Source organism: Hevea brasiliensis, unplaced genomic scaffold (assembly GCF_030052815.1).
Source record: "Hevea brasiliensis isolate MT/VB/25A 57/8 unplaced genomic scaffold, ASM3005281v1 Scaf308, whole genome shotgun sequence".
In the NCBI taxonomy this organism is placed as follows: Eukaryota; Viridiplantae; Streptophyta; class Magnoliopsida; order Malpighiales; family Euphorbiaceae; genus Hevea; species Hevea brasiliensis.
Window position 1 is genome coordinate 81,075 of NW_026614816.1, and position 25,822 is coordinate 106,896.

Here is a 25,822-nt window from a genome sequence, read left to right on the forward strand (position 1 = left end):
TTTCCAACCAAATGGCCATCCATTGGAGAACACAGCGATTAAATAAATAGGACCTCACAAGTTTAAAGATGACTCCAACATTAGCTCAAAACATCTTCAAAAATTGAAAAAAACTTTCAAAGCGTTGTACCAAACAGGTGGATGAAACCCACAATATGGGCAGGTGTTCATTTTTTTCGTTCATGTGTATGTGTAGTACTTGTGAAAGCCAAATCCTTACTGTTATGACCTAATAATCTAAATCGGAAAAATTGAAGATGTGTTGCCTGATTTCTACAACAGCATTAATCAAGGAGAATATGATGAATAAAGGATGTTGACAAATGAAAACCCTAAGCCTCCAAAGGTACAGCAGTGTCAAGCCTCACCCGATTTAGCCGGACAATACCAAGAATATATTCAGGCAACTCTGCTTCTTCTTTTGCCTGCAAACATAGCAGCAGCAGCCGGTAATGTGTTTGTTTCCTTGACAAGCAATATCTAATTGTCTATGACTTGCATGTATTCAGTAATGTGGACTAATAGTTATCATCGCTGTGCAAGTGGGACATGTTAACAGAATGATTAGAAAATTTCTTCCAATTATAATACCACTTCCTAGCATTATTACTTAAAAATAGGTAACACTATACTCAAATGCGTCAGTTATAAATGAACCATAGTGCCCGTTACTTTTTTTTCAATTGGCCATAAAAAAAAAAAAAAAAAAAAAAAGCCTGCGCTAGGAAAAGATCAGAGGAGATATCATGATCATTAGACAATAATCCCTCAAGAATTTGATCCTTTCAAGAACAAGATCAGATTAACACCTATGTAAACTTATATCCTCATCAATTGCATAGTTTCAACTTTGAATCAAGCTTTTTCCTTCACCATGTCCGAGTTACCAGTATTCAGTATGCACAATGAAACAGTAAATTTGATGCCAGCCTTAATTCGGGGCCAATCCCCTGATAGATGCATTTATTCTAATTTGTTATGGAAAGTCAATCACTGTGTTATGGAAAGTCAATCACTATATTATTTCTCTGTATATTCTGTATTCTGTATTCCTATTTAGGATTTCTTATTTAGGATTTCTTCCTAATTAGTAGAACACAATTATAGGAATCAATTGTATATATATACCCATGTACAGATTAATTGAAATCATAAGAATTATCTCTTTCTACATGGTATCAGAGCAGGTCACCAATCTAGGGTGACTATTTGTTCTCACTACCCAGCTCAAAAGAGACATTGGCTGCCGACCGGCCGTTTCGATCCCGATCAACACTATATGTTCTTACTACCCAGCTCGTGAGAGACCTTGGCTGCCACCGCTTTGATCCCGATCAACATCGCGGCGTCGCCTCAACCCCTCATTCCACCACCAGTGTGTTGTTGTTCGATCCAAGATACCATTAAAGGACTTCTGAGGTTTGGCTCTCAGTTCCTATTTGGGTATTTGCTTGATTTGTAATTTTTGGTTATTTTGCTGCTATAAGCACTTTGGATTAGCTTTTCGGTTAGTTTTCTTTGTCTCAACAAATGGTAGACAATAAGAATGTTATTTCTGATGTGATTCCGGTGATGACTAAGATCACGGAATACAAACTTAATGCTTCGAATTACTTGGAGTGGAGTAAGACTGTTATGGTTTATTTGTGTAGCATTGATAATAATGATCACCTTACTAAAGATCCACCCACTGATGATACACGACAAACTTGGCTAAGGGAGGATGCTCGTTTGTTTTTGCAGCTTCGGAACTCGATTCATAGTGAGGTAATTAGTTTAATTAATCACTGTGAATTTGTTAAGGAATTGATGGATTACTTAGGTTTTCTGTATTATGGTAAAGGGAATATCTCTCGTATTTATGATGTTTGTAAGGCATTCTACCGTGCTGAGAAAGAGGATAAGTCTCTCACGGCTTATTTTATGGATTTTAAACGGGTATATGAGGAACTTAATATATTGTTGCCTTTTAGTTCTGATGTGAAAGTTCAGCAGGCCCAACGGGAGCAATTGGCTATTATGAGTTTTCTTGCAGGCCTTCCTTCAGAGTATGAGACTGCTAAATCTCAGATTCTCTCCAGTTCTGAGATTTCCTCTTTGCATGAAACGTTCACACGGGTCCTTCGTACAGAGAGTACTCAATCTTCACAGTCTGCCAGTAGTGCTCTTATTAGCCGTAATCCAAATGGACAACAGGGTAATAGAAGAGGAAGTATAGGAGGAATTACAGGCAACAGAAAAAATCAGCATAATGGAGAAGCTAGTTCCAATCGGGATTCAAGAGGAGTCATTTGTTATTATTGCCATGAGCCTAGCCATACAAAATATAATTATCCGCAACTTCAGAGGAAAAATCAGCGATCACAGATGGCAAATATGGCAAGTGAGAATTTTCTGATATCTTCCTCTGAGAAAACTATTTTGGTATCTGCAGAGGATTTTGCACAATTTTTCCAGTATCAGGCATCTCTAAAGCCTACTAATTCCCCTGTCACTGCGATCGCTGAGTCAGGTAAATCCACTACATGCCTTGTGTCTTCTTCATCCAAATGGGTTATTGATTCTGGTGCGACAGATCACATGATAGGTAATTCTAGTATTCTATCTGCTTTTCAGTCTAATCTCACTTCCTCTACTGTTACTTTAGCTGATGGTTCTACTTCTTGTGTCATGGGTTCTGGAACTGCGAACCCGACTTCGTCAATTTCTTTGTCTTTTATTTTGCGTCTACCAAAATTCTCTTTTAATCTACTTTTTGTTAGTAAACATACTCGTACCATAAATTGTTCTGTTTCCTTTTTTCCTGACCAGTGTTTGTTTCAGGATCTTACGACGAAGCAGATTATTGGTAGAGGACGCGAGTCAGGTGGTCTCTACATTCTGAAAAATCATGTACCGCGGTCGCTTGTTTGATCCAGTACCTTAACACCTCTTGAAGCTCATTGTAGATTGGGTCACCCTTCTTTGTCTAACATGAAGAAGCTGTGTCCTCAATTTCAGTCTTTATCAATACTAGAATGTGAGTCGTGTCAGTTTGCAAAACATCATCGTTTGCCTTCTGTGTCTAGAGTCAATAAACGGGCTTCATCCCCTTTTGAGTTAGTTCATTCTGATGTTTGAGGTCCTTGTTCTGTTACATCTAAAACTGGATTGCGTTATTTTGTTACTTTTGTTGATGATTACTCTCGTGTTACCTGGTTATATTTAATGAAGAATCGTTCTGAGTTGTTTTCTATCTTTTGTGCCTTTTGTAATGAAATCAAAACTCAATTTAATATTTCTGTGCGCATATTAAGAAGTGATAATGCCAAAGAATATTTTTCAGCACAATTTCAGCCTTATATGACACAAAATGGCATTCTTCATCAGTCTTCCTGTGTGGATACCCCATCCCAAAATGGCGTGGCTGAAAGAAAAAATCGGCATCTTCTTGAGGTAACTCGTGCTCTTTTTTTTCATATGAAAGTACCTAAACACTTTTGGGCGGATGTAGTTTCTACGGCATGTTTTTTGATCAATCGTATGCCGACTTCTGTCCTTAATGGGGATATTCCTTATACTGCTTTGTTTCCTACAAAATCTTTGTTCCCTGTTGAACCCCGTATTTTTTGTTGTACCTGTTTTGTGCGTGATGTTCGTCCATAGGTTACTAAATTGGATCCAAAATATCTCAAATGTGTCTTCCTTGGGTATTCCCGGCTCCAAAAAGGGTACCGTTGTTTCTCTCCTACTCTTAATCGTTATCTTGTTTCTGCAGATGTCACATTTTTTGAGTCCACTCCTTTTTTTTCCTCCATCATCTGTGTATGAGAGTCAGGGGGAGGAGGATGATCTCTTAATATATACTGTCCAACCAATGTCTAGTCCTCTCCCACAGCCTGATCCTTCTGTCTCTAGACCTACTCGACCTCCCGTTGTTCATGTTTCCAGGAGATTTGAGATTCCTGACTCAGATCCTCCACCAGCTACTTCGTTGGGAGATCCTGTACCTCATACTGATCATGATTCTAATCTAGACTTACTCATTACTCTTCGTAAAGGTAAACGTTCATGTACTTACCATATCTCTTCTTTTATTTCTTATAATCAATTGTCTTCTTGTTCTCGGTGTTTTGTTACTTCTTTAGACTCTGTTCTATCCCTAATACTGTTGGTGAGGCACTGTCTCATCCTGGCTAGTGTGATGCTATGAAAGAGGAAATAGAGGCTTTAGATGCTAATGGTACATGGGAACTATTGCCTTTGCCCACTGGTAAGAAAGCTATTGCTTGTAAATGGGTATTTACAGTAAAGGTAAATCCTGATGGTTCTGTGGCTAGGTTAAAAGCACGCCTTGTAGCAAAAGGATATGCTCAGACATATGGGGTTGATTACTCTGATACTTTTTCTCCTGTAGCTAAACTTACTTCTATTCGCTTGTTTATCTCTTTAGCAGCTACATATGATTGGCCCCTGCATCAATTGGATATCAAGAATGCTTTCCTTCATGGTGATCTTCAGGAGGAGGTGTATATGGAGCAACCACGTGGGTTTGTTGCTCAGGAGGAGTTGGGTAAAGTTTGTAGGCTTCGAAAGTCTCTTTATGGCTTGAAACAAAGTTCTAGGGCATGGTTTGGGAGATTTAGTGAAGCAGTACAGGAATTTGGTATGCAAAAGAGTAAGTGTGATCACTCAGTATTTTATAGGCAATCTGAGGCTGGTCTAATTCTCTTGGTAGTCTATGTGGATGACATTGTCATCACTGGGAGTGACTCTGCAAGTATTTCATCTCTTAAAACCTTCCTCCAAACTCAGTTTCAGACCAAAGACTTGGGATTGTTAAAGTATTTCTTGGGTATCGAAGTTATGAGAAGTAAGAAGGGTATTTTCTTGTCTCAAAGAAAATATGTCCTCGATCTATTGACAGAGACAGGAAAATTAGGTGCTAAACCTTGTAGCGCACCAATGACTCCAACTTTACAACTGTTAGTAGGGGATAGTGAGTTGTTTGAAGATCCAGAGAGATACAGGAGATTGGTAGGAAAATTGAACTACCTTACAGTCACTCGTCCTGACATTACTTATGCCGTTAGTGTGGTAAGTCAGTATATGTCTTCCCCAACTGTTGCTCATTGGGAAGCCTTGGAACAAATCTTGTGTTATCGAAGGGCGCTCCGAGAAGAGGTTTGCTATATGGTAATCATGGGCATTTGAATGTTGAATTTTTGGATGCCGACTGGCTGGATCTAAGGTTGAGGAGGTCAACTCTGGATATTGCGTTTTATTGGAGGAAATTTGGTGTCTTGGAGAAGCAAGAAGCAGAGTGTAGTTTCTCGATCTAGTGCTGAATCCGAATACAGAGCCATGGCACAATCAGTATGTGAGGTAATGTGGATACTTCAATTACTAGATGAGACAGGTTTTAAGACCTTCCTGCCTGCGAAATTGTGGTGTGATAATCAAGCTGCTCTTCATATTGCTTCTAATCCGGTGTTTCATGAGCGGACCAAACATATTGAGATTGATTGTCACTTTATTCGTGAAAAGATTCAACAACAGATCATCTCAACAGGACACATCAAAATTGGAGAGCAGTTAGGAGATATTTTCACAAAAGCTCTGAATGGAGCTAGGATTGACTACATTTGTAACAAGTTGGGCATGATTAACATCTATGCTCCAACTTGAGGGGGAGTGTTATGGAAAGTCAATCACTATGTTATGGAAAGTCAATCACTATATTATTTCTCTGTATATTCTGTATTCTGTATTCCTATATAGGATTTCTTATTTAGGATTTCTTCCTAATTAGTAGAACACAATTATAAGAATCAATTGTATATATATACCCATGTACAGATTAATTGAAATCAAAAGAATTATCTCTTTCTACATAATTATTTATTTCCTTTCTCAGAGACTTTAAATTGGCTTTTGTGAACACAATCATTCCTCATAAGGTACGTTATTGTCTGCTGCTGCTTTCATACCACATGAAGCCAAATGTGAATGGTATACAAATGAATTCTAAATGTTATGAGATGTAAATTAATTCCAAAACATAATTATTTCAAAAGCAACATTATAATTTAAATGCCACAAATATGAAAATTCATTTCAAGATTCCAAGTATTTGACAGCAACAAGCTGCTGTATTTTAACATGTAATATATGCACCCTAGAAATAATGAGCTGTTCAACTCATCTCAACTAAGCCTTTATTAAATTCTCAAAAAACCACCAATAATTTGATTACTATAACAGCAGAAAAGCATCAGTGGTTACTTTATTTGTTTATGGAAAAGGTTTCTTAGATGGGGAAAAGCTGCACAACAAGTCATGGTCCATAGCCATTTAAGATATCGAGTACATACAAGTACATATAAGAAGAAAATTTTCAGGACTAAATGCCATAACAGGACAAACCTCTATCAAAATTGCCAGATCAACAACCAAGCTCGTGACATATCCAAGGACAAGGCCAATTACACTCCTTGCTACTGAGGATGATCCAATATCTACATCAATCTGCAGAATAGAGATTTTGGCAATAATCTAGTAAATTAAAGGAGCACAACTATCAGGACAAACAATAAGTGTTCTGAATCTCCAACCTGCTAGCAAAATTAAGTAAACGAATCTGAATGACTTTTACTAATCTGAATGGTGTAGGCAAATATTGAGAGATTGGTAGATTGCAGTAATGGTTTATAACATTTTTTCCTTTTTTTTTTCATGAAATCATGTTTCTAGAAATACAAAGAATTTCCAAGTGCACTGTTAAATCTCATGCTAGACTATTTATTAGAGAATATGCAATTCAATGTTATAATAGAGGGGGCAAAAGAAGAAATGGAACATATCTATAGAAACACAAAAAAAAGAGAAACAATTTTAGTACTATTTAACCACCAGTTCTTTCACTCGGATTCCTACCAATAAAATAAATATAAGATAAATTCCACACCAGGATACATTAAATCCAGAAAACTACCAAAATGATAGTGCTTCTTTTCAAATTGAGAATATAAAAAGTCGAGGAGACCACTAGCAAGGCTGCTATAAAGGGGGAAAGTAATAATGGAAAAGCATCACCTCCAGAAAATTGTCTTGTCTGAGGTACTTGCAGGATACAGCTTTCCCCAAAAGGCAAGCTTTTGTCCCAACAGCACGCTTGACCATCCAATATCCCTGTCAATATTAAAGAGAAATAAGCTGTTCTGCACCATCAAAGGCAAAACGGGGGAACGTCACTTAAGTTCCCCACAATCTAATATTATTCTAAAAGTGTTTGATACCTCAATGATACTTGGAATTAGTTTAAATCTTGAATCCCGAAACATGTCTGTCCCATCAACAAATTTACTCAACAAAGAACTTTTATTTACTGGCCTTTCTGCAGCATAGTAGAGTACCAAGCAGTAGTTTGGTTTTCCTGGAATCTGAAACAAAAATTATGACATGCATATTCTTTTTTAGAAGACAGATGAAACTTCTAATACAAAGTAATATTTTAAGATATCAGATTAATGATGTCTCTCAATCCCATTCATCAACAACCTAATCAACAAATTAGCGTTATCATGCAGGACCAAAGGCTACTTTGTTTAGGGTACTCAGGAAGTAATTCAATCTTTTTCTGCATATTAATGTATGTAAAATCAGATAAAATGAAAACTGCAGTTTATTGTGGTATATTTTATATCTTTGTCTTTTAAACATGGATGACTCAGATGTGATTCCTAACCTAAGTATCTCAATAAAAAATATGGTTCTGAATAGGGATGAAAGAAAAGGATTCATGTGACTGACAAAACTAACTTTGGCATAAAGTTCAGACAAGCATAAATAGAGGCTATGTCAAAGTTCTACCATAAAATGTAGCAGGCCTTCTCAAGTTTTGTGAAACTTGGGGTTTGCATGATGGCATGAATCATGTTCTAATGTTCAAAAGTGGTTTTCCTCCTTTCCTCAAAGTACTACTGGCTTTAATGGAAGATAAAATTACACTCCTGCCTTCTCATTCACCCAAGAACCTCACATTGTAACTTGTAAGTAGCATGAATTAATTCACATTATTACCAATAATGATGGTTCCATTATTGCACAAATATATTTGGAGTTCCAGTTAATGACAATTATCATGTGAAACATTCAAGAAGCATATTTTCATCCATGATTTTAGTATAAAGTTCATTGCATCTCTCAAATGACTTCATCCATTTTGGAAATTCAAATCTTTATTCCACAAACATTAAAACTATAAGTTCTGCTGTTAAATGTCAAACAAAAATGAATTCTCACATAAAACAAATGGACAATTAAAAAAGAGTAAGCAGTAACTCCTTGTAAGCACTTGAATCGGGGGCAGATGCAGGATTAAATATTAAGGGCCAAAATTTAAAATCATATAATTATTATAATGAATAAAATTGTGCAAAGAGAACTTTTATCAAACAATAATTAGCGTTCATTTTGTATATATAAATCATATTTTTATAAATTTTAAATAACCAGAAAAAAAATTAACAAAGAAGGTATATGTCACACCCAAGTTAGTGGATACACTCCATGCACTCAACCTAACACTTAAAACCATAAACTAAACTTGGCATCCAAAATGTTAAATGAAAAATCATGGCACAAAGACTTCATAATACAAAATAAGATATAAGAAGCTTGGAGGCTTTTTTTTTTTTTTCCCCTCGCCATTTTCCATTGTCCTTTTCTATTTTCCTTTTATATCTTCATTTATATATATATATATATATATATATATATATATATATATATATTTATTTATTTATTTATTTATTTCTAGAGCATTCTAAATAGATATTCACACTTTACATTTAGTATTATTATTATTATTATTATTATTATTATTATTATTATTATTATTATTATTCCGTTCACTTCTAAAATATTTCTTTTGCATAATAATGTCTAAATTCCATAAACTGATTATCATTATTATTTTTATTATTAATAATATTATCTTAGAGGCAATGTATTATGGTTACAATATATTTATCTATTTTTTAAAATTTGGGCCTAGGAGGAAAGGAAGGGGGGGCGGCCAAGGATCTAGAATAAAAATAATTATAGTATAATTAAAAAAAAAAACATCTCCCCCCGTGCCGCCCCAAAAAAAAAAAAAAAAAAAAGAAGAAAAAAAAAAACCCTATTTTGTGCATCCGCCTCTGACTTGAATCTGCATTTATAAAAGGACAAATGACAGAAAAATTCAAGATTTTACTCACTTTTCGATTGTGAACACTTATAAAATTATGGGGACTATAAGCTTTAGACATTGAAGCAATTGAAGCCTGTGCCTAGTTTATCTCACTAAGATGTGCCCTGCTAAAATTGCTTGCCAATGTGGTTTAATTTAGTAATTCTTAATGCTGATTAGAATGAGATAAAGCTGAGTGGAATTTTTTTGAGTAAGATAAGGATAACTGAAAGAAGGAGGAAAAAAAAATTCTGTTTTCCCTCATTTTCACAGCTAGATCTCATTCATCTAAAAAAATTATTCAAATCATGTCGGTGCACCGTTCTGTAAGGCACATACTGTAGAAAGAGAAATTAAAGGGTGGCAACAGGTTCCTGGATGCTAATGATAATTTTACAAGAGGTAGTCACAATTAAAAGAGAAAAAAAGCTTTCAGACTTCCTAGGTCATTCACCCTTTCAAAGCATGTCAAATTGAAGGAAATTGAAATGCATCCATCTACATACCTGAAGATTAATGACAAGTATAAATGGAAGCTTCTTCCCGGCCTGTGTCTGAAATTCAGAATATGCAGTTAAAGGATATATAGCTACTCAAAGTACACAAAACTGCAAGTATTTTGATCAAATAGTACAAAATGTGCCTTTTTCAAAGGTAAAAGAGGTACCATGCAAATCTAATGCACTAAACAATTCATGATTCTTTTCCTACAGAAACCAAAAGACATATGATCTAGCAATATAGTTAGGATGACAATAAAATGGATAAACCAAACAGGATTAATTTGCAGAATGAGAAGATATAGAGAGGTCCATTCATACCTAAAATCCACTCTTTTTTTTTTGTTAAATATAAAAGAAAAATTTATAAACAAAAGAGGGGAAAGTAATAATTACAAGGGGGGGAGAATAAGTTATTCTACTCTACATGAATCAAGGAGTAGATAAAAAAAAGTATGGCTCCCCAACCTATTTTAAATAGTAGCAAGAGATGCTCCTTAAAGCCCCAAAAGCAAACGCCCATCATCGGTTAATAATCTCATCCCAAAACAAAATCAGGACAGGTAAAACTTAACCCTAATTCCAATTATTCTTCTTTAGCCAAATATCACAATGTTCCAAGTAGTTTAGCAAACTGAGATCATCTCTTAACCTTGTAACCCATACAAGAAGCCCTATATTCATGAGCATCAAAACTCCGTGGGCGCTTGGAAAAATCCTAATGCTCTTCAAAAACAACAAATTGCTAATCCCATATCAAATAAGAAATAAGACAACATACAAGAGCTAAGCGTGAGACCCGCTATCTCTTTAGCACAATACACATGTTTATGAATCATGTTGTTAGTCCACTAACTTGCAACATTATGGAGGGCCATTGACCTCATAAATGGCTCTAGTTTGGGATGGAATCGTGGTCTTTCAAATGATATTTGCTAATAGAAATGGGCAGACATCCGGAAAGCAAATAGAAAATGTGAACAAAGACGACCGTGAAATATGTTCTATAAGCCTCTTGAGTCCAAACTTTCCAATTGGACTAAATGAGCATGAAAAATTCAAACATATTATTCACTAATGTAATATTTGCCATCTCCCTATCATTGAGATTTTTAAAGAATGAAAATTTCCAGAAACATGTCTCCATTTATATTTAAATAAGCAAGTAAAAATATACTTAATAAAAAGAAACTTCATAAGTTTGGTATGGATGACATTCACTATTGTCTCTAATCCTTACCATTTAAACAACAATATTGGTCAGAGTATAGAAGTTGCTGATGCTACTGTGAATCTTTTAAAGTAAAAAAATCACTGAAATTCATAGTTTAATATATATTTAATTAAACATCCAAATAAATATGATTTTCTAGTCATAATTGACTAATAGTGGTAAAAAATTGTTCATATGGAAATGAAAATGTTCTAAATTAACTAACTATTAAGCCTTCATTACAAAAATGACAAAAAAATCTTAAAATTTTCAAAATACAATTACAAAGCAACTTTGTGGAACATAATTTTTCACATAAATGGGCAGGCGAAACTTAACCTAAATGGGACTTCACAAGAAGACCCGTTAGCATGGATTTAAAAAAAAAAAAAAAAAAGAAGCCCAAATATGAGTTGGATTTTCAAAATTGAGTTTCTATTTTTTTTTTGGAAAAAAAATGAAGAAATAGACAAATAACAAGCACGCTACTACTCAGTCCACTGTTCTCCCTTTCTGCTTTGAGACAAAAGAGCCACTATGTAACATTCCTTCACAGGTAAAAGTCTGTCTCTGGTGATATCTCGATCAATATGTAACAGATTTTTGCCTATTTTCTGTTACACCCAGTGATGTGGATTTTGAAATCACAGTGAAAGACTTGTCATCTGTAACAGCCGTGACAACCCGATTTTGTAGAAATTTAGAAACAAAGATTTAGAGAAAAATAGCTTGATTATTTCCCTCAAGCCTGTGGGGTTATATATACAATTTCAATGAACCTAAATAGGAAACTACACATGATTACCCTAATCAAGGAATTCCCTAATTTTAGGGATTTAACCTCCTATTACAGCACTAATAAGTCAAACACAATAGTTACATTCCTATTCTAACAGTTTTCCTAATCAAAGAAATAACTAAGCCCACTTCTAGGAAAACGAGTTTAACATGTTGCAAGCAGGATGTTCTCTGTGGGCTGATACAACTTGTGAAAAGGAAAGGGAACCTGTAAGAGACAATTGTCATATAGCCGCTACTACAACGCCAGCCCATCACTAACTACTGTTACTGGCTGTCAGTCACAATTTAACCCTTTTTTCTGCAATTTTCTAATTCATTCAAGTTTATCAGAAACAAGTAGAAAAAAATAGACCTCATAGATCCAGATTTTTCTCATGGTCTCCTACTCTCCTTGAAAGGAAATCAATTTTTCAACTGTACTCTGAAGTCTGAACACCATAAATTAGTCTCCCATTTTCAATGTTACAATCAAACAACAGAATATAATTCACTCATAAAATGCATTCTACAGAGTATTTCTGAAAGGCATCTCTTCTCTGAAACAAATGAAGCCATATATCGTGTAGCATGGAAGACTGGTTCTATATACTACCTCATTTATGAAAAATTCCAAGTTCCTAATTAGAGCATATAGCTTGATGCAAGCTATTCTATGTATCACATATAGTGGTTTTAGAACAGCTATCCACAATTACTTAACAAGGTATAGCAGACTATCAAACAACAAAGGACTTGTCTGAAAATGAAAGCCAATTTTGGAGCACTACAAGTAAATTGTGAAATAGAAAGGTTAGGATATAATTTGTTTCACATCTTCGCCTACAATTTGAAATAAATTGAAACTCAAACTATGATTTTACCTGCACTAGACATTCGGGATGCAATGCAACTCTATCCATGGGACTATCAACTTTGAACCAGTCAACAGCTAAGAGCTTGAGAAGGATCCCCAACCATTACCGGAAAAAGGATAATGAAGAAATTAACATCAATAGAGAAAAAAAGAGAAGTTGGGATGCGGGGCGAGAAGGTGGTGGTGTTGTGGGGGCAGCGATGCACTTGTTAATATTAAGTTAGAGATTACAAGGAATTCACATTGGAAAATTGTTCCCAAAAAATGTTATGAAATTGTTGATTCGAGAATATAACATTTCATAAACCACATGAAAAATAAATGGAGCCACAACATAAAGAACACCAAGGTGCACTAATGGAATCCATAAATTCCAAGTGCTAAGTTTCAACTTTTTTATGATAAAAAAACTCAGCCACTCAAAAAAAAAAAAAAAAAAAAAAGCCAATTGGAGGCAAATCACAAAATCAAACAATCTATGTACTAAGAATTGATCTGCCAACCTCCTATGAAAATTATGCACAATTCAACAGAAAAACAATGGCCACCCTTGACACAATCTAAAAAGGATAAAGAAATTTGAAGTTTTTGTAAATAATATAATACTAAAAAAATGCTAAACTAAAGCGAGGAATCATAATTAACTCAAATATTAATAAGAAAAATTTAGAAAAAATTTTAGAAATAAAATACAACCAAGTTAAACGAGCCGGTGCCCTAGCGATGGGTAACCCGGTGGGAAGTTGCGGTTTTCGCAACTAGGAGCCCTAGACCCGGGGAAAAATTCATAAAATAATCTTTGAGACTCCAGAGAAGGGTCATTGAGGTTTCTATGGCATTAAAATGCCAAGAAAATGCTTAGAAAAATTTTTCAATCGGTACAGATAATTTTAGTCTGTTAAGCCAAACGGAGGGCATTTTGGTCATTTCACCTTCAGAGGTGAATTTTGGCCAACTTGTCCAGTTAAGTAAAAGAAATTATGACTCAAGTATAGGGAAGTATACAGAAGACAAGGGATAGAATTATAGAAATACAGTATAATATATTATATGAACTATCTCAGCTTCTTGTGAAATTACAAAGTAGTCAAGAAAATGAAGAAAAAATATTAAACTCTAAAGCACAAATATACACGCGCGCACGTGTGTATGTGTGTGTATCAACATATTCACAAGATGAGAGTGGCAAAGATTTTGATTTTAAGATAGATGCCTAATATACAATAATAAATAAAGTTAGTGTTGGAATATCACTTGTGGGAATAAGTCCCACATTAGCAATGTACCAGAAAATTTAAGGGTATACAAATGTTGGCAAACCAAACCAAAATGGCTATTTTGGTGATAGGGAGCCCAGTTCAGCATGAAGCCGAGCCCAGTTCAGCATGAAGCCGAGCAATTTGATATTCACACTCCTGATTTCAAAATTCAATAGTTAAGAATGACTACACTCAACAAAGAGCGCAAGTAGCACATATTGAGATCATGGTTACATAGATCGTGGTACGTATTGGGTTGTGGTACGGGTATGAGTATAGGTACGCAGAATGCCACTTAGCTAGTTATAGGATACGTAGGGGTAGGTTTAGTTGATAAGTCGATTTAGAATGTGGTACATCAGTACATGAATTGTATCAATTCGGTTCATGTTACTTGAATTATGCTCAATTGTATAATCCCAAGTTTAAAAAAACCCAATCAGATAATAATTTCTTTTATTTTTATATTATTATTTTTATAATTTATATTTTTTTGTAAGATTAGTATTAACAAAAAGAAAGTTTAAAAATCTATTTTTAATATACTATCAATTTTTATCCATTAAATTTAAAAATATAATAATATCTTAAATATAAAGGAGTTTAACTGAAATTTAATAATTTAATAGGCTATACAAATTTAGGCTTTATGAATTGTTTTAATAGACCTTATATTAAGCCCTAAATCTCACTAAACCATCATATTTGGCGTTTGGGTAAAATACATGCAGATGTTTCTTCTTCCTCTAAAGAAGACGTTCTTCACTCTTCTAGTCGAAGTTCCACCCACAACTAGCAGAAGAGTCTCCCGAGGACGAAGAGCTAAGAAAGCTATCTTCTTCTGCTGCTGCTGTTGACTTCTCCTTCTTCTTCTTTTGCTTTTGACTTCTTCTTCTTCTTTTTCTTCTTCTATCAACTTTCTTTTCTGTAATTTCTGTTTAAACTTTTGGACTTGCTTATTTTGGCAACCTAGGTCGCGTCCCCTTACGAATTGGGAAGGACGAACTAGAACGCGGAACTCAAGGGATCCAACAAATCTGATAACTATGATTCGGATAAAATGAAAGTCTCATTTAAGATAATTTGGTCATTTCCAATGCTTTTGTATGGAAATGTAATAAATTAGTAGTGACAGGAGCAAGGAGGAAAAGGTGGAGACCTAAAATGACATGGAGGGGGGGTTAATCACACCAATTGTCCCTCAACTTAAGTAATTGTTTCATTTCAATCACTTAACTTCAATTTGTTATAATAAAATCCCTAACCTTTAGTTTTTTTAAGAAAAAGTTCCCCTGACTGGCAATAATAGGTTTCCAAGTAAAAAAGAAAAAAAAAATATTATTTTAGCCCTCTTTTCTATAAAAAAAAAAAATCTTTTTCTTCCCTTTCCTTTTTTTTTTCTTCCTTTCTCTCACATTCTTAATTTCTTATGGTCAAATTAATACAATTATTCTATTTTTAATAAAATTATTATTTATTACATTCATTTATAAAATTATTTATTTATTTATATTTTCTATTTTTCATTAATTTAAATTTTACTAAACTTTAATTGAGTTCATCAATAAATAATTCTATTTGCCCTTCAATTTTAAAACACTATTTTCTAAAATTTAATTTCAATTGAATATTTTAATTCAAGCCCCAATTAATTTATTTGCTCTTTTTAGTTTAAAATTTTTTTTCTAAAGAATAATTTGAACTAAACAATTAAATTCAAGTCTCAATTTAACAAGGACTACAATTACAATTTTAGTTTGTTTTAAAACAAAATAAATTAAATTTAAATATTAATGGAAATTATGTAGTTAAAACATAATGGCAAACCCTAAACCCTAATTCAGATTATTTATGGATTTGCCATTATGGTTTAATTATATGACTGCCATTAAAGTTTAAATATTAATTTATTTTGTTTTAAAACAAACTGAAATTGTAATTATAGTCCTAGTTAAATTGAGACTTGAATTTAATTGTTTAAATCAAATTATATTTTAGAAAATTATTTTTTAAAATTAAATTGGGCAAGTAAATTAATTGGCACTTGAATTAAATTTTTTAATTGACAAAAGAATTTTAGAAAATAGTGTTCTAAAATTAAAGGGGCAAATAGAATTATTTATTAATGAACTCAATTAAAGTTTAATAAAAATTAATAACAAATAAAAAATATAAATTAATAAATAATTTTATTAATAAATTTAATAAATAATAATTTATTAAAAATAAAATAATTTTATTGATACATAAGTAGCAATTAATTCACCATAAGAAATTAATAATGTGAAAGAGAAGGAAAAGAAAGAGTAAGGTGATAAAATGGTGATTTTATTTTTGGGAAACGGATAAAATAGTAGTTTTTCATTTTTTACTTGAAAACTTGTTATTGCAAGTCATGGGAACATTTTCTGAAACAAAACTAAAGCTAAGGGATTTTATTTTTACATATTTAAGTTGAGTGACTGAAATGAAACAACTACCTAAATTAAGAGACGGTTGATGCAATTAACCTCATGGAGGAAGTAATTTAAAAAAAATTTAATATTAATGTAGAACTAATCTCAAATATAGATAAATTGTGAAAAATCTATATAGCCAGCTCTAACTAGTTTGGACTAGTTTGGAATAGTAATTGGTGTTGTATATAAAGCACAAGTTAAAAATGCAATTGCAGTACATTTTTCAGTGTACCATAACAAAATAAGGAGCAAGATATTTCATTTTGGTATTGCAATAAGATACTGATTGTACCATAAACAAATGAATTTAAGAGAACCACACCTTGGAGCTATGTGATACATAAAGTACCATAAATAATGTTTTAGAAAGAAAAACAAACCTTAGAGTTATCCTTTAGGTAAGTCTTTCCTCTAATCATAAATCCCATGCCACTTGGAGAGGTCCAACAATTTGAGTCCTTCTCATCCTTCCCTTTGGGTAGGGAGCCATGGAATTGGCTTAGATCAATATCCATTAGAGTTTCACAAGGATCCAATTCCTTATTTACATCCAGAACTGCATCCACAATAATTTAGTACAGAAACTAGATGGTGGAAAAGGAAATAACAATGTAATATTATTTAGTCTAACAGCCAATAAATAGAAAACTGTAAATGTTTTGTCAACTATTGCTACTTATTCAAAGTTATCAATAGTGGCCATTAACTCTCATTAATTGATATAGTCGTAGTGGCAAGAGGTTTCCCTTTCTAGGAATGACTACAACAATAAACCTATAATTTTGGATGTTACAGGTCAATAGATTTATCATTAACGACCTATCCATGCATAAGCATTCATTTTTTGTAAACCACATTGATTCTCAAAGCATGTCAACAAAGAAAAGGCAAAACATATGACCAAATGCAAATATACAATTTTTACTCCTCAAAGTTTGTGCTTTACTTATACTTTATCAACAAAAATTTTATCTAATAAAAATGGGTGTCCTAGTGTACAAGACTTCCCACTTCACAAGATTTGTAGAGGGTTCAATGTATGCAACATTCCCCCTACCTTTGAGGCTACTTCTTTGGCTTGAACCCTTAATAACATTAGAACACCAAAAAACCAATGCAAAACAAATGGTATCACAAGACAATTAAAGATATTAATATGCCATTACATAAATAATGATTGATTGAATTACATGTATCAAGGCGAGAAAAGACCTGAAGTTCGCCTCAAAGCCAAGCTTGTGATGGCCCATGAAACATTCTTCAATTTCACTATCTTTTCCTGTTACATAATGCAACAGTTTTCAATGGATGGATTTATTTTGTTTTCCATAAATAAAAGAGATGAATTCAATCAGATACCACAAAAAAGGGTGTTGATTCAGACACCAGTACTAGGGGCGAAGGCCAAAAAATTTTATTGCAGGGGCCAAGCCAACAATAATACATCAACAAAACATTTATTCATATTACAAACTCTAATATATATATATATATATATATATATATATATATATATATATATATATAGTGCATAAAATACATAGAAAATAAAGACAACACATAATATCAAAGAATAAGAATTTTTTACTAGTTCAAAAAAATTATAACAAAATTTTTATAATAGGTATTACATGATATAGTTTCCATTATTATAAAACTTTAAAATATAAATTTCATTATTTAACAATAACAACAACTAAACTTTAATAACAAACTAGTTTGACTCGCTATATGGATCCTTTTTTATTATTTAGCTCTATTTAAGACCAATTCCATATCAATATTCAAAAATTGTAAATTTTTAACACTACTCCTTTCCACGTCATTGTAGGCCTCCCTATTTTTCTCTTCCCACTTCCCATCACTAATTTATCACATTTTTGTGCTAAAACATTTGATTATTTACGGTGGGCATGACCAAACCATCTTAATTGATACTGTCTCATTTTATCCTTGATTTGTTCTACATGTACTATCGGGCAAATGTGGTTAGTCCTGATCTTATCCATTATCGTAATACTAGATATCAATCTTAACATCCACATCTACCACGCTCATCTTATAGATATGTTGTACTTTACATGCCCAACATTCACTCCTATACAACATGACTTTAGTTCTATAAAACTTTTGCTTTGTAAAGGATTTTACTATTGCATAACACATCCATCACACTCCTTTATTCCATTTTAATTCTATGAGTTACATTCTCATCTATTACTTCGTTCTTTTGGAAGATAGAACTTAAATACTTGAATTGGTCGCATTTTGGCACTAATATCCCATCCAATTGAACCTCCCTTCCATTCCTTTCATGAGAACTAAATTTGCAATGCATATATTTTACATCTTACTTCTACTTCACCTAAAACCCTTACTCTCAAAAGTGTTTATCCACAATTCTAACTTTTGATTAACTCATTGACTAATTTTATCCACTAAGACAATATTATCTGCAAATAAAATGAACCATGGGACAATACGGATGGTTAGCTCATCTATAACTAAGGCAAAATAGGTATGGACTCAAAGATAATCCTTAACGTAAACACACTATTATGTTGAACTCGTTTGTATCCCCTCCCATTGTTTCTACATTGTAATCACCCACTCATACATGTTCTTAATGACGTTTAATATTAGAGATTGACTACTTTATTATTTAGAACCCACCAAATAACTTCTCCTAATACTTTATCATATGCCTTTTCTAGGTCAATGAGCAATACTATGTGGAGATACTTCTTCCTCTCCCTATAAATTTTCATTAATATTCTTGCTTTGTAGTAGATCTACCAAGCTTTGTTGTATCTACCAAGTATAAAGCCAAATTGGCCTTCTAATACCTCAGTAATGTTACTCTTTCCTATAGCTTCATTATGTAACTCATCAATTTGATGCCCCAGAGGTTTGTACAACTTTTGATGTCTCTTTTCTTCTTAAAGATAAGAACCAAAGTGCTACTCCTTCACTCATTTGGCATCTTTCCAGATTTTATATGCCATTGAATAGCTTGGTAAGCCAAGCTACAATAACCTCCCAAGGCACTTCCATACTTCTATAGGGATAACATCTAGCCATAAGCTCTCCCTATCTTTAGATTCTTCATGGCCGCTTTAATTTCAACAAACTTGATTTTAAGAGTGTAGTTAAGGTTATTCTTTGTCAGAGAAAGATTAAAGTTTGTAAAGTAATCCCCATGACTCACATTAAAAAGTAGATAAAAAACTCTCCTTGCCTCACTAACCGCTTCCTTAGCTTATCTCCTTGCCAACTTATAGTTCTCAAAGGCATCCCCATGTTTTGTTATAGGTAAATTTCAATACCATTATCTTTCGATCTTAATAGCTTTTTGAACCTCCTTGGCCCACCACTAAAACTCTTATAGGCGTGGTCCTCTACCTTTGGAAGTGCCTATTATATCTATTGCTACTTTCTAAAAGCTTCACCCTCATGCAGTATTATACCAAATCCTAACATAAAATTTACACATAAAATTTACATATCAAAAGCAAAATCATTAACATAAACTCCAAATAGTTAGACTAGATAGCATAATCGTATAAATTTTAAAAAAAAAAATAATAACAAGCACCTTTTGCCCAAATTAAAAAGACATGAAAAATTAGAGTAAAACAACAAAATAAGTAATTAACAACTTAATAGCAAATGTAAGACAAAGATAAATGTACATTTAAGTTGATCAATCCAAAATTTATATTAGTTAACACCGCTAGCTTTGTATACTTGTATAGATACAAGGTAAATTTTTAGTTTGAACGGCATGAAGGAGAGACGATTTAAATGAAAGCAGAGACAAAGGAAAAAAATTGTATTATACCTATAGGATGAGAGAGGGAAAAAAATCTAAATTAAGAAATCCCATTTGATTTGGGATGGTGTAATAGGGAATTACTACATTGACTTGTATTTAACTTTCAAATAACAACTACCAATTGAATTTTAATTTGAAAATATAAAAGTTTAAATAATTAATTTTTAATTCAACTTTTGTACTTATTTAATGACAATCAAATAATTATAATGCTTCAACTTAAATCATAATAAATTATAAACTATTAAAGTTTAATAGAAAATTTGAGGGGCCAATTAACAAAAAATTAAAATTTGCTACATCTATTCAAGTCATTGTTTCTCTTCCCTTCACTCCAATACACATACTAAAGATTTTTTACAAGTGTTTGGGGGCCAATGCTCCCATTTTCCCCTTCCCTTTGCCACTGCCAGCACTCTAGATTTTATACAAGAAATTCACAAGGCACAACAGAGGTTTACTAACCTAATAGTACTTATTTTCAAATGCCAACAAGGCAAAGAAAAATAAAAGGATAAATAAAAGAGAACAACCTCATTCTTTAGATGATCTTCATCATCACTCCCTTCAGATGATGATGAATCAGCAGAAATCGCATCATAGAACTCATCCTTTACTTCTGCATCATCATATTCACTACTAGAGACTGAATCATCAAAATCTTTGGAATGGACAACAATAGTGGCATATTTAGATTCCAAAGCTGGATTCGCTCTAATATATTCCTTCAAACCTGATTGACAATAAACCAAGAATAAACAACTTCATAGGATTTAAAGAATGTCATGTAGAAGAAATATAGTAATTCTTGAAAATGTGCCTAAAAATCACATCCAGATTTTCATATTCAAAATTCTTATTTTCCCTGAGAATGAACAGTAATATAAAAGCATGTTATTCTTCTAGTTAAATGGTCATCATCACAAGCCATCTACAAACAACATGACTATATTCTTCTCCTCCATTTTCCATTCTCAAGGCAATACTTTCTAAATTTAGAAAACAAGCTTAAAAAGTAATTTATAGTAAGGAATATGTTGGCAGGCAGGCCCAATCAGTCCAAACAAAACCACAAATACATATGATTCCACCACCAAGACTGCAATTGTTTAGCAAAAAAATGTTACTAGAAAGCATTTCCAGTGTTTCAATGTGCCCGGGAAAATTTTTAACAGACAATGTTTTCCTTGGTAAAGGGAAAGCTAAGATGTTCTCATAGAAAATGGTTTATTGTAACAAAGGGAAAATTATTTGCCAAACTTTCATAAACATATAAAGGAAAAGGAAAAATTCCTAGCGAAGAAACACATAGATATATACACCCAAGTCCACCTCTAACTACTATCAGCTATCATTAGTTATCGTTGACCTTGTCAACCACCCTAAATACAAAAATTAAAAAAAAAAAAGCTCTAGAGGTTCACATTCTCATTTGTCTTTTTCATTGAAAGGAAATTAATTTTTCCAAAGTACTCCAAACACTAGAAAATAATTACCAAATAATTTAAATTATTAAAACCAAATGACAGGTAATTCATTTTCTCAGAAAAGTTCTCCACAAATTATTTATGCAATACAAACAGAGTCCTTGTTAAGGAATAATACCAATAAGGTTCAAAAAGCAAATTTTATCAAAAGGTAAAGGGTGCCTGTGCATGAGGCTTCCCAGATATTTTGTCAGACAAGATAACACCAGTACACCACAACAGAAGCTCCAAACGAAAATGTAATTTTCCTTAACTTGACAACTATTTTATACAATGTATAACGCAAAATCAAGTGATAAATGGCAAATGGGCTGCAAATATCAGATTAGTTTTTGTAGAAATTGTGGTCCTAAGACCCAGAAAGTTGCTTGGCTGATACACTCCCCGGCAAGTGTCCAAAATTCTGATAAACTAATAAAAACTTCTGAAACAGATCACCAACCTCATTTGGATCAAATAATATACATTTGATGGTCTCAAAGGCAACCAATATTTAATGTTTCAGCCCGTAGAAAAGCTTCACGTAATGTACAAAAAAAAAGGGATAATAAATACTTTACTTAACCTGCCACTTGGGACAACAATGCGTAAGGAAGAGTCTTTTCAAACTTTGAGCAGCGATTTCTCTTCCATCTACACCATCCTGCATGATGTATCTCTAACGTTCGTGTCACAATACATCTCATAGTATTTGAATCCAAGGGTGTGTTTAAATTTCTAATCTCCCAAGTAGAAGCTACAGGTCAAAATCACAAAAAAAAAAGTCAGTAAGTAAAATATCATGCATTTAATGGAGAGCTTTCAATATCAAGCAGATAATTGATTTTCACCATGCGAATAAAACATTCAAAATTGATATCTAATAAACTGAAATCAGAGATGATCAATACAAAGAAGATTCTTTATGCACACATATAAACATGCATCAAGACAGTATAAACACCCATGCTAGCAACATAATTGAATTATCCACATCAAACATTTGAAAAATGGACCCATAATCCCAAAAAAGTTTATAGGAGAAAACTGGAGAGAGAAATAAGTGATACGCAAGCTTTTCAAGTACCATTTTAATTAGGAATTTAGAGCCAGGTTTAAACATTTAAATCCTATTTCCAGCCAAATATGTCATAGTGTATCCCATTATTTTTTTAACTTCTTTGATTTCTTCAGAACTCTTCTCTTGGTAGTTTAGCTGTTTGTTTTAGCAGAGAGATTTTGGTTGTTTTGATTAGGTTTTCTTTGTTCTAGTGTTCTGTGAGTGGTTTTCTAACCCTCACTCTTTTAATCTTTTAATAATATTTTCCTTGCTTATAAAAAAAAAGGGTATATAAATTGTGCAGCAGTAAGCATTAAGGACATAATAAATGCTTTTAATATTCAAGAAATTTTCCAGTTCAGAAAATGAATCTTCTTACGGTTGATTTTTGTACGTCGATATCCAGATCTAGGAGGTCGTGTCTTATGTACAGCTGGAAATTGCAAGATGGCTGGAGAAATAAATGAATGTGCATCAGCTAACCACATAGGTGGCAAATTTAATCCTTGAAATAATCCACAGAGAAGTATAAAAAAATATTGGCCAAAAAAAAATTGATGAGATAACAGACACACAACTAAATACTATGTTGCCCAATTGAATTGCAATTGTAATGTGGGCTGTTCCTCTGCATACATGTAGTGACACGTGTGAGCAAATTAATCTATGCTGATGTTTGGTATACATCAGTGGCGCCTCTATGGGCCAAGGTTACAGTCCCACAGACTGTCCAAGTCTTCAAAACCAACTTCAACCAAGCACCATTGCAAATGATCCAAGTATTTTATGCCACTGTAATAGGATCAGTACTACCATAGCTGTCTTTCAGCAACAGAAAGTTTGGCACAAAAGTATATGTGGTGCTGACACTGAGAAGACAGAAGCTAATCCACCTAGCGTCAAAAGGTTCACAGGATATTGCATTGCATGTAACTTGATGTTAAGAAGTAATCATAAATTAAGCAATATAATGATGTTTGCTTACTATATGTTCCATCCTGGCTGCTAAACCATTGCCTTGAGAAGAGAAAATCTCTTCTGGATTGCCACCTGAGAAAGACATTGTCAGTCAAGTGAAAAGAAAAATGACATAGGATAGGAACAAGCTGAAGTTAAAGTCAATTTCATTGTAGTAAGGATTCAATAACGGATGCCTTGTGATCTTCAAGAAACCTAAAACATGACACACAGGGAAAGTTTTCATACATTTAAGCTTTAAACAATGATGACAAAAACAAAGTAAAAAGAAAGCTATAATATGCAAAAGCTAGTAATGGTATGGGCAATTGAAGGATACATATAGTGAATTAGTGATACATAATGATTATTTGAAGCACATTACCTGTCCAAACAGGCTAGCACATTTGCTTGACCATTTTTGCATTGGGTATAATGATGGTACAACGTGCACAATTATCACAAGATTGTTACTTTGGAGACAACACATGAGGCTGAGCAGCATTCTAGCAAGTAGGGGTATCAGTGTTTAACCAAAACTATTTTTTTTTTCCCCTTATCCTTTCATTTATTGATGAGTTACACATTTATATCCAGATTCCAGATGAAAATGAAAATAATAAGGATCTAAGTACCACCAATTGAAGTGCTGTAATGAAATTTGTTGGTAGACAACATATAACAGATTTGAACCAAGGAAGTTTCATGTATTTGTAGGAAAGCAGAACACTTTCATGAATAATTCAAAAATTTTCTTTTTTTTTTTTCCTCCAGATATCAAGAGCCTCAATCATTTTAGGTTTTACACATTAACTCCCATTATAATTTCAAAACTATTCAACTACCTACAGCTTCTCATTAAAACTAAAGACGTTCATAATCCAAAGCCTAATTGTAACCCCCAACTTGCTGTTCATCATAGGAACTCAAATAAAAAAAAGGTACATTTTGATATTTTACTAGGAGTTTGGCCATCAAAATAAAAGTGGAAATAAAGTAACAATGCATCTCCACTAACTTAAATGTAGTTACACTTTAAAGTCAACCAAATCAAACAGAAAGTAATACCAACTTAGGCAGCAAAGCACAAAAACACCAACAACTAAAAGGCATACCATAAAAATAAAGAACTGGTCATTCTTGCCTATCAACATTACCAAGTAAGATATTTTGGATCATATGTCCCATAGACAACATCATAGTGTCCATCATAAGAAGCTAACAGCTCCAAGTCACCTGCCAAAGTATCCCACCTGTAAAGATTTTTTTTTTTTTAATTTTTATTTAACAAGTCAAATGTAAAGAAATATTTATTTATGACATCTAAAGAGGAAAGTTTTCAAAAGACACAAAAGTATAATCGAATATTAAAGAATTGACAAAGGAGGACTATTTAATATATCATACTGCTAAATTAAACTCAAAAGTTAATATTTCTAAACATGTGGAATCAAATTCATAACACTACTCTGCCATGTTTCTAGCAAATAATGTTTTATGAGATAAAGAGTTACTAAAATTGAATGGAAATTTTATTGTAAAGAACAGGCCTAAAGAACAATCACAAAAGCAACAAAAAAAAAAAAAAAAAACACCATCACCTTTGCATGAATTAAAATTTTAAACTTATCAATTCTAACCTCAACCTTTAGGATTCGCTTCAACTTTAGCAACCAATTTAATATATATATATATATATATATATATATATATATATATATATATATATATATATATATATATATATATATCAAAAGTTAATATTTCTAAACACGTGGAATCAAATTCATAACGCTACTCTGCCATGTTTCTAGCAAATAATGTTTTATGAGATAAAGAGTTACTAAAATTGAATGGAAATTTTATTGTAAAGTAAAGGCCTAAAGAATAATGATAAAAGGAAGAAAAAAAAAAAAAAAAACACCATCACCTTTGCTTGAATTAAAATTTTAAACTTATCAATTCTAACCTCAACCTTTAGGATTCGCTTCAACTTTAGCAACCAATTTAATATATATATATATATATATATATATATATATATATATATATTTAACTACTGGGTCAAATAAATATTAATTTTAAGCCAAAATGACAATTTAGTTGCTTCCCTTCTCTCCCCCTTATACTCCTTCCATGCTCAGTCTCCCTCCCCTTCTCTCTCACCCTATCTTTCATTCCAAAATTTCTTCACTTTCAAAATTT

General features: G+C 32.8%; 1 protein-coding gene across 1 annotated transcript; it reads right to left on the reverse strand.

Annotated features, from left to right (window-relative positions):
- On the reverse strand, positions 1-24,853 carry LOC131177003 (protein ENHANCED DISEASE RESISTANCE 2-like; the record flags this gene model as incomplete). The annotated part of the gene is given in 13 exon segments (XM_058142011.1): positions 1-425; positions 6,406-6,507; positions 7,075-7,170; positions 7,278-7,421; positions 9,721-9,768; positions 12,589-12,684; positions 16,680-16,855; positions 17,512-17,578; positions 20,668-20,867; positions 22,187-22,357; positions 23,040-23,111; positions 23,646-23,710; positions 24,775-24,853. Coding segments are annotated over 13 exon segments (1,409 nt in total), but the record flags the coding sequence as incomplete, so codon positions are not given.
- Between the last annotated feature and the right edge of the window lie 969 nt (positions 24,854-25,822).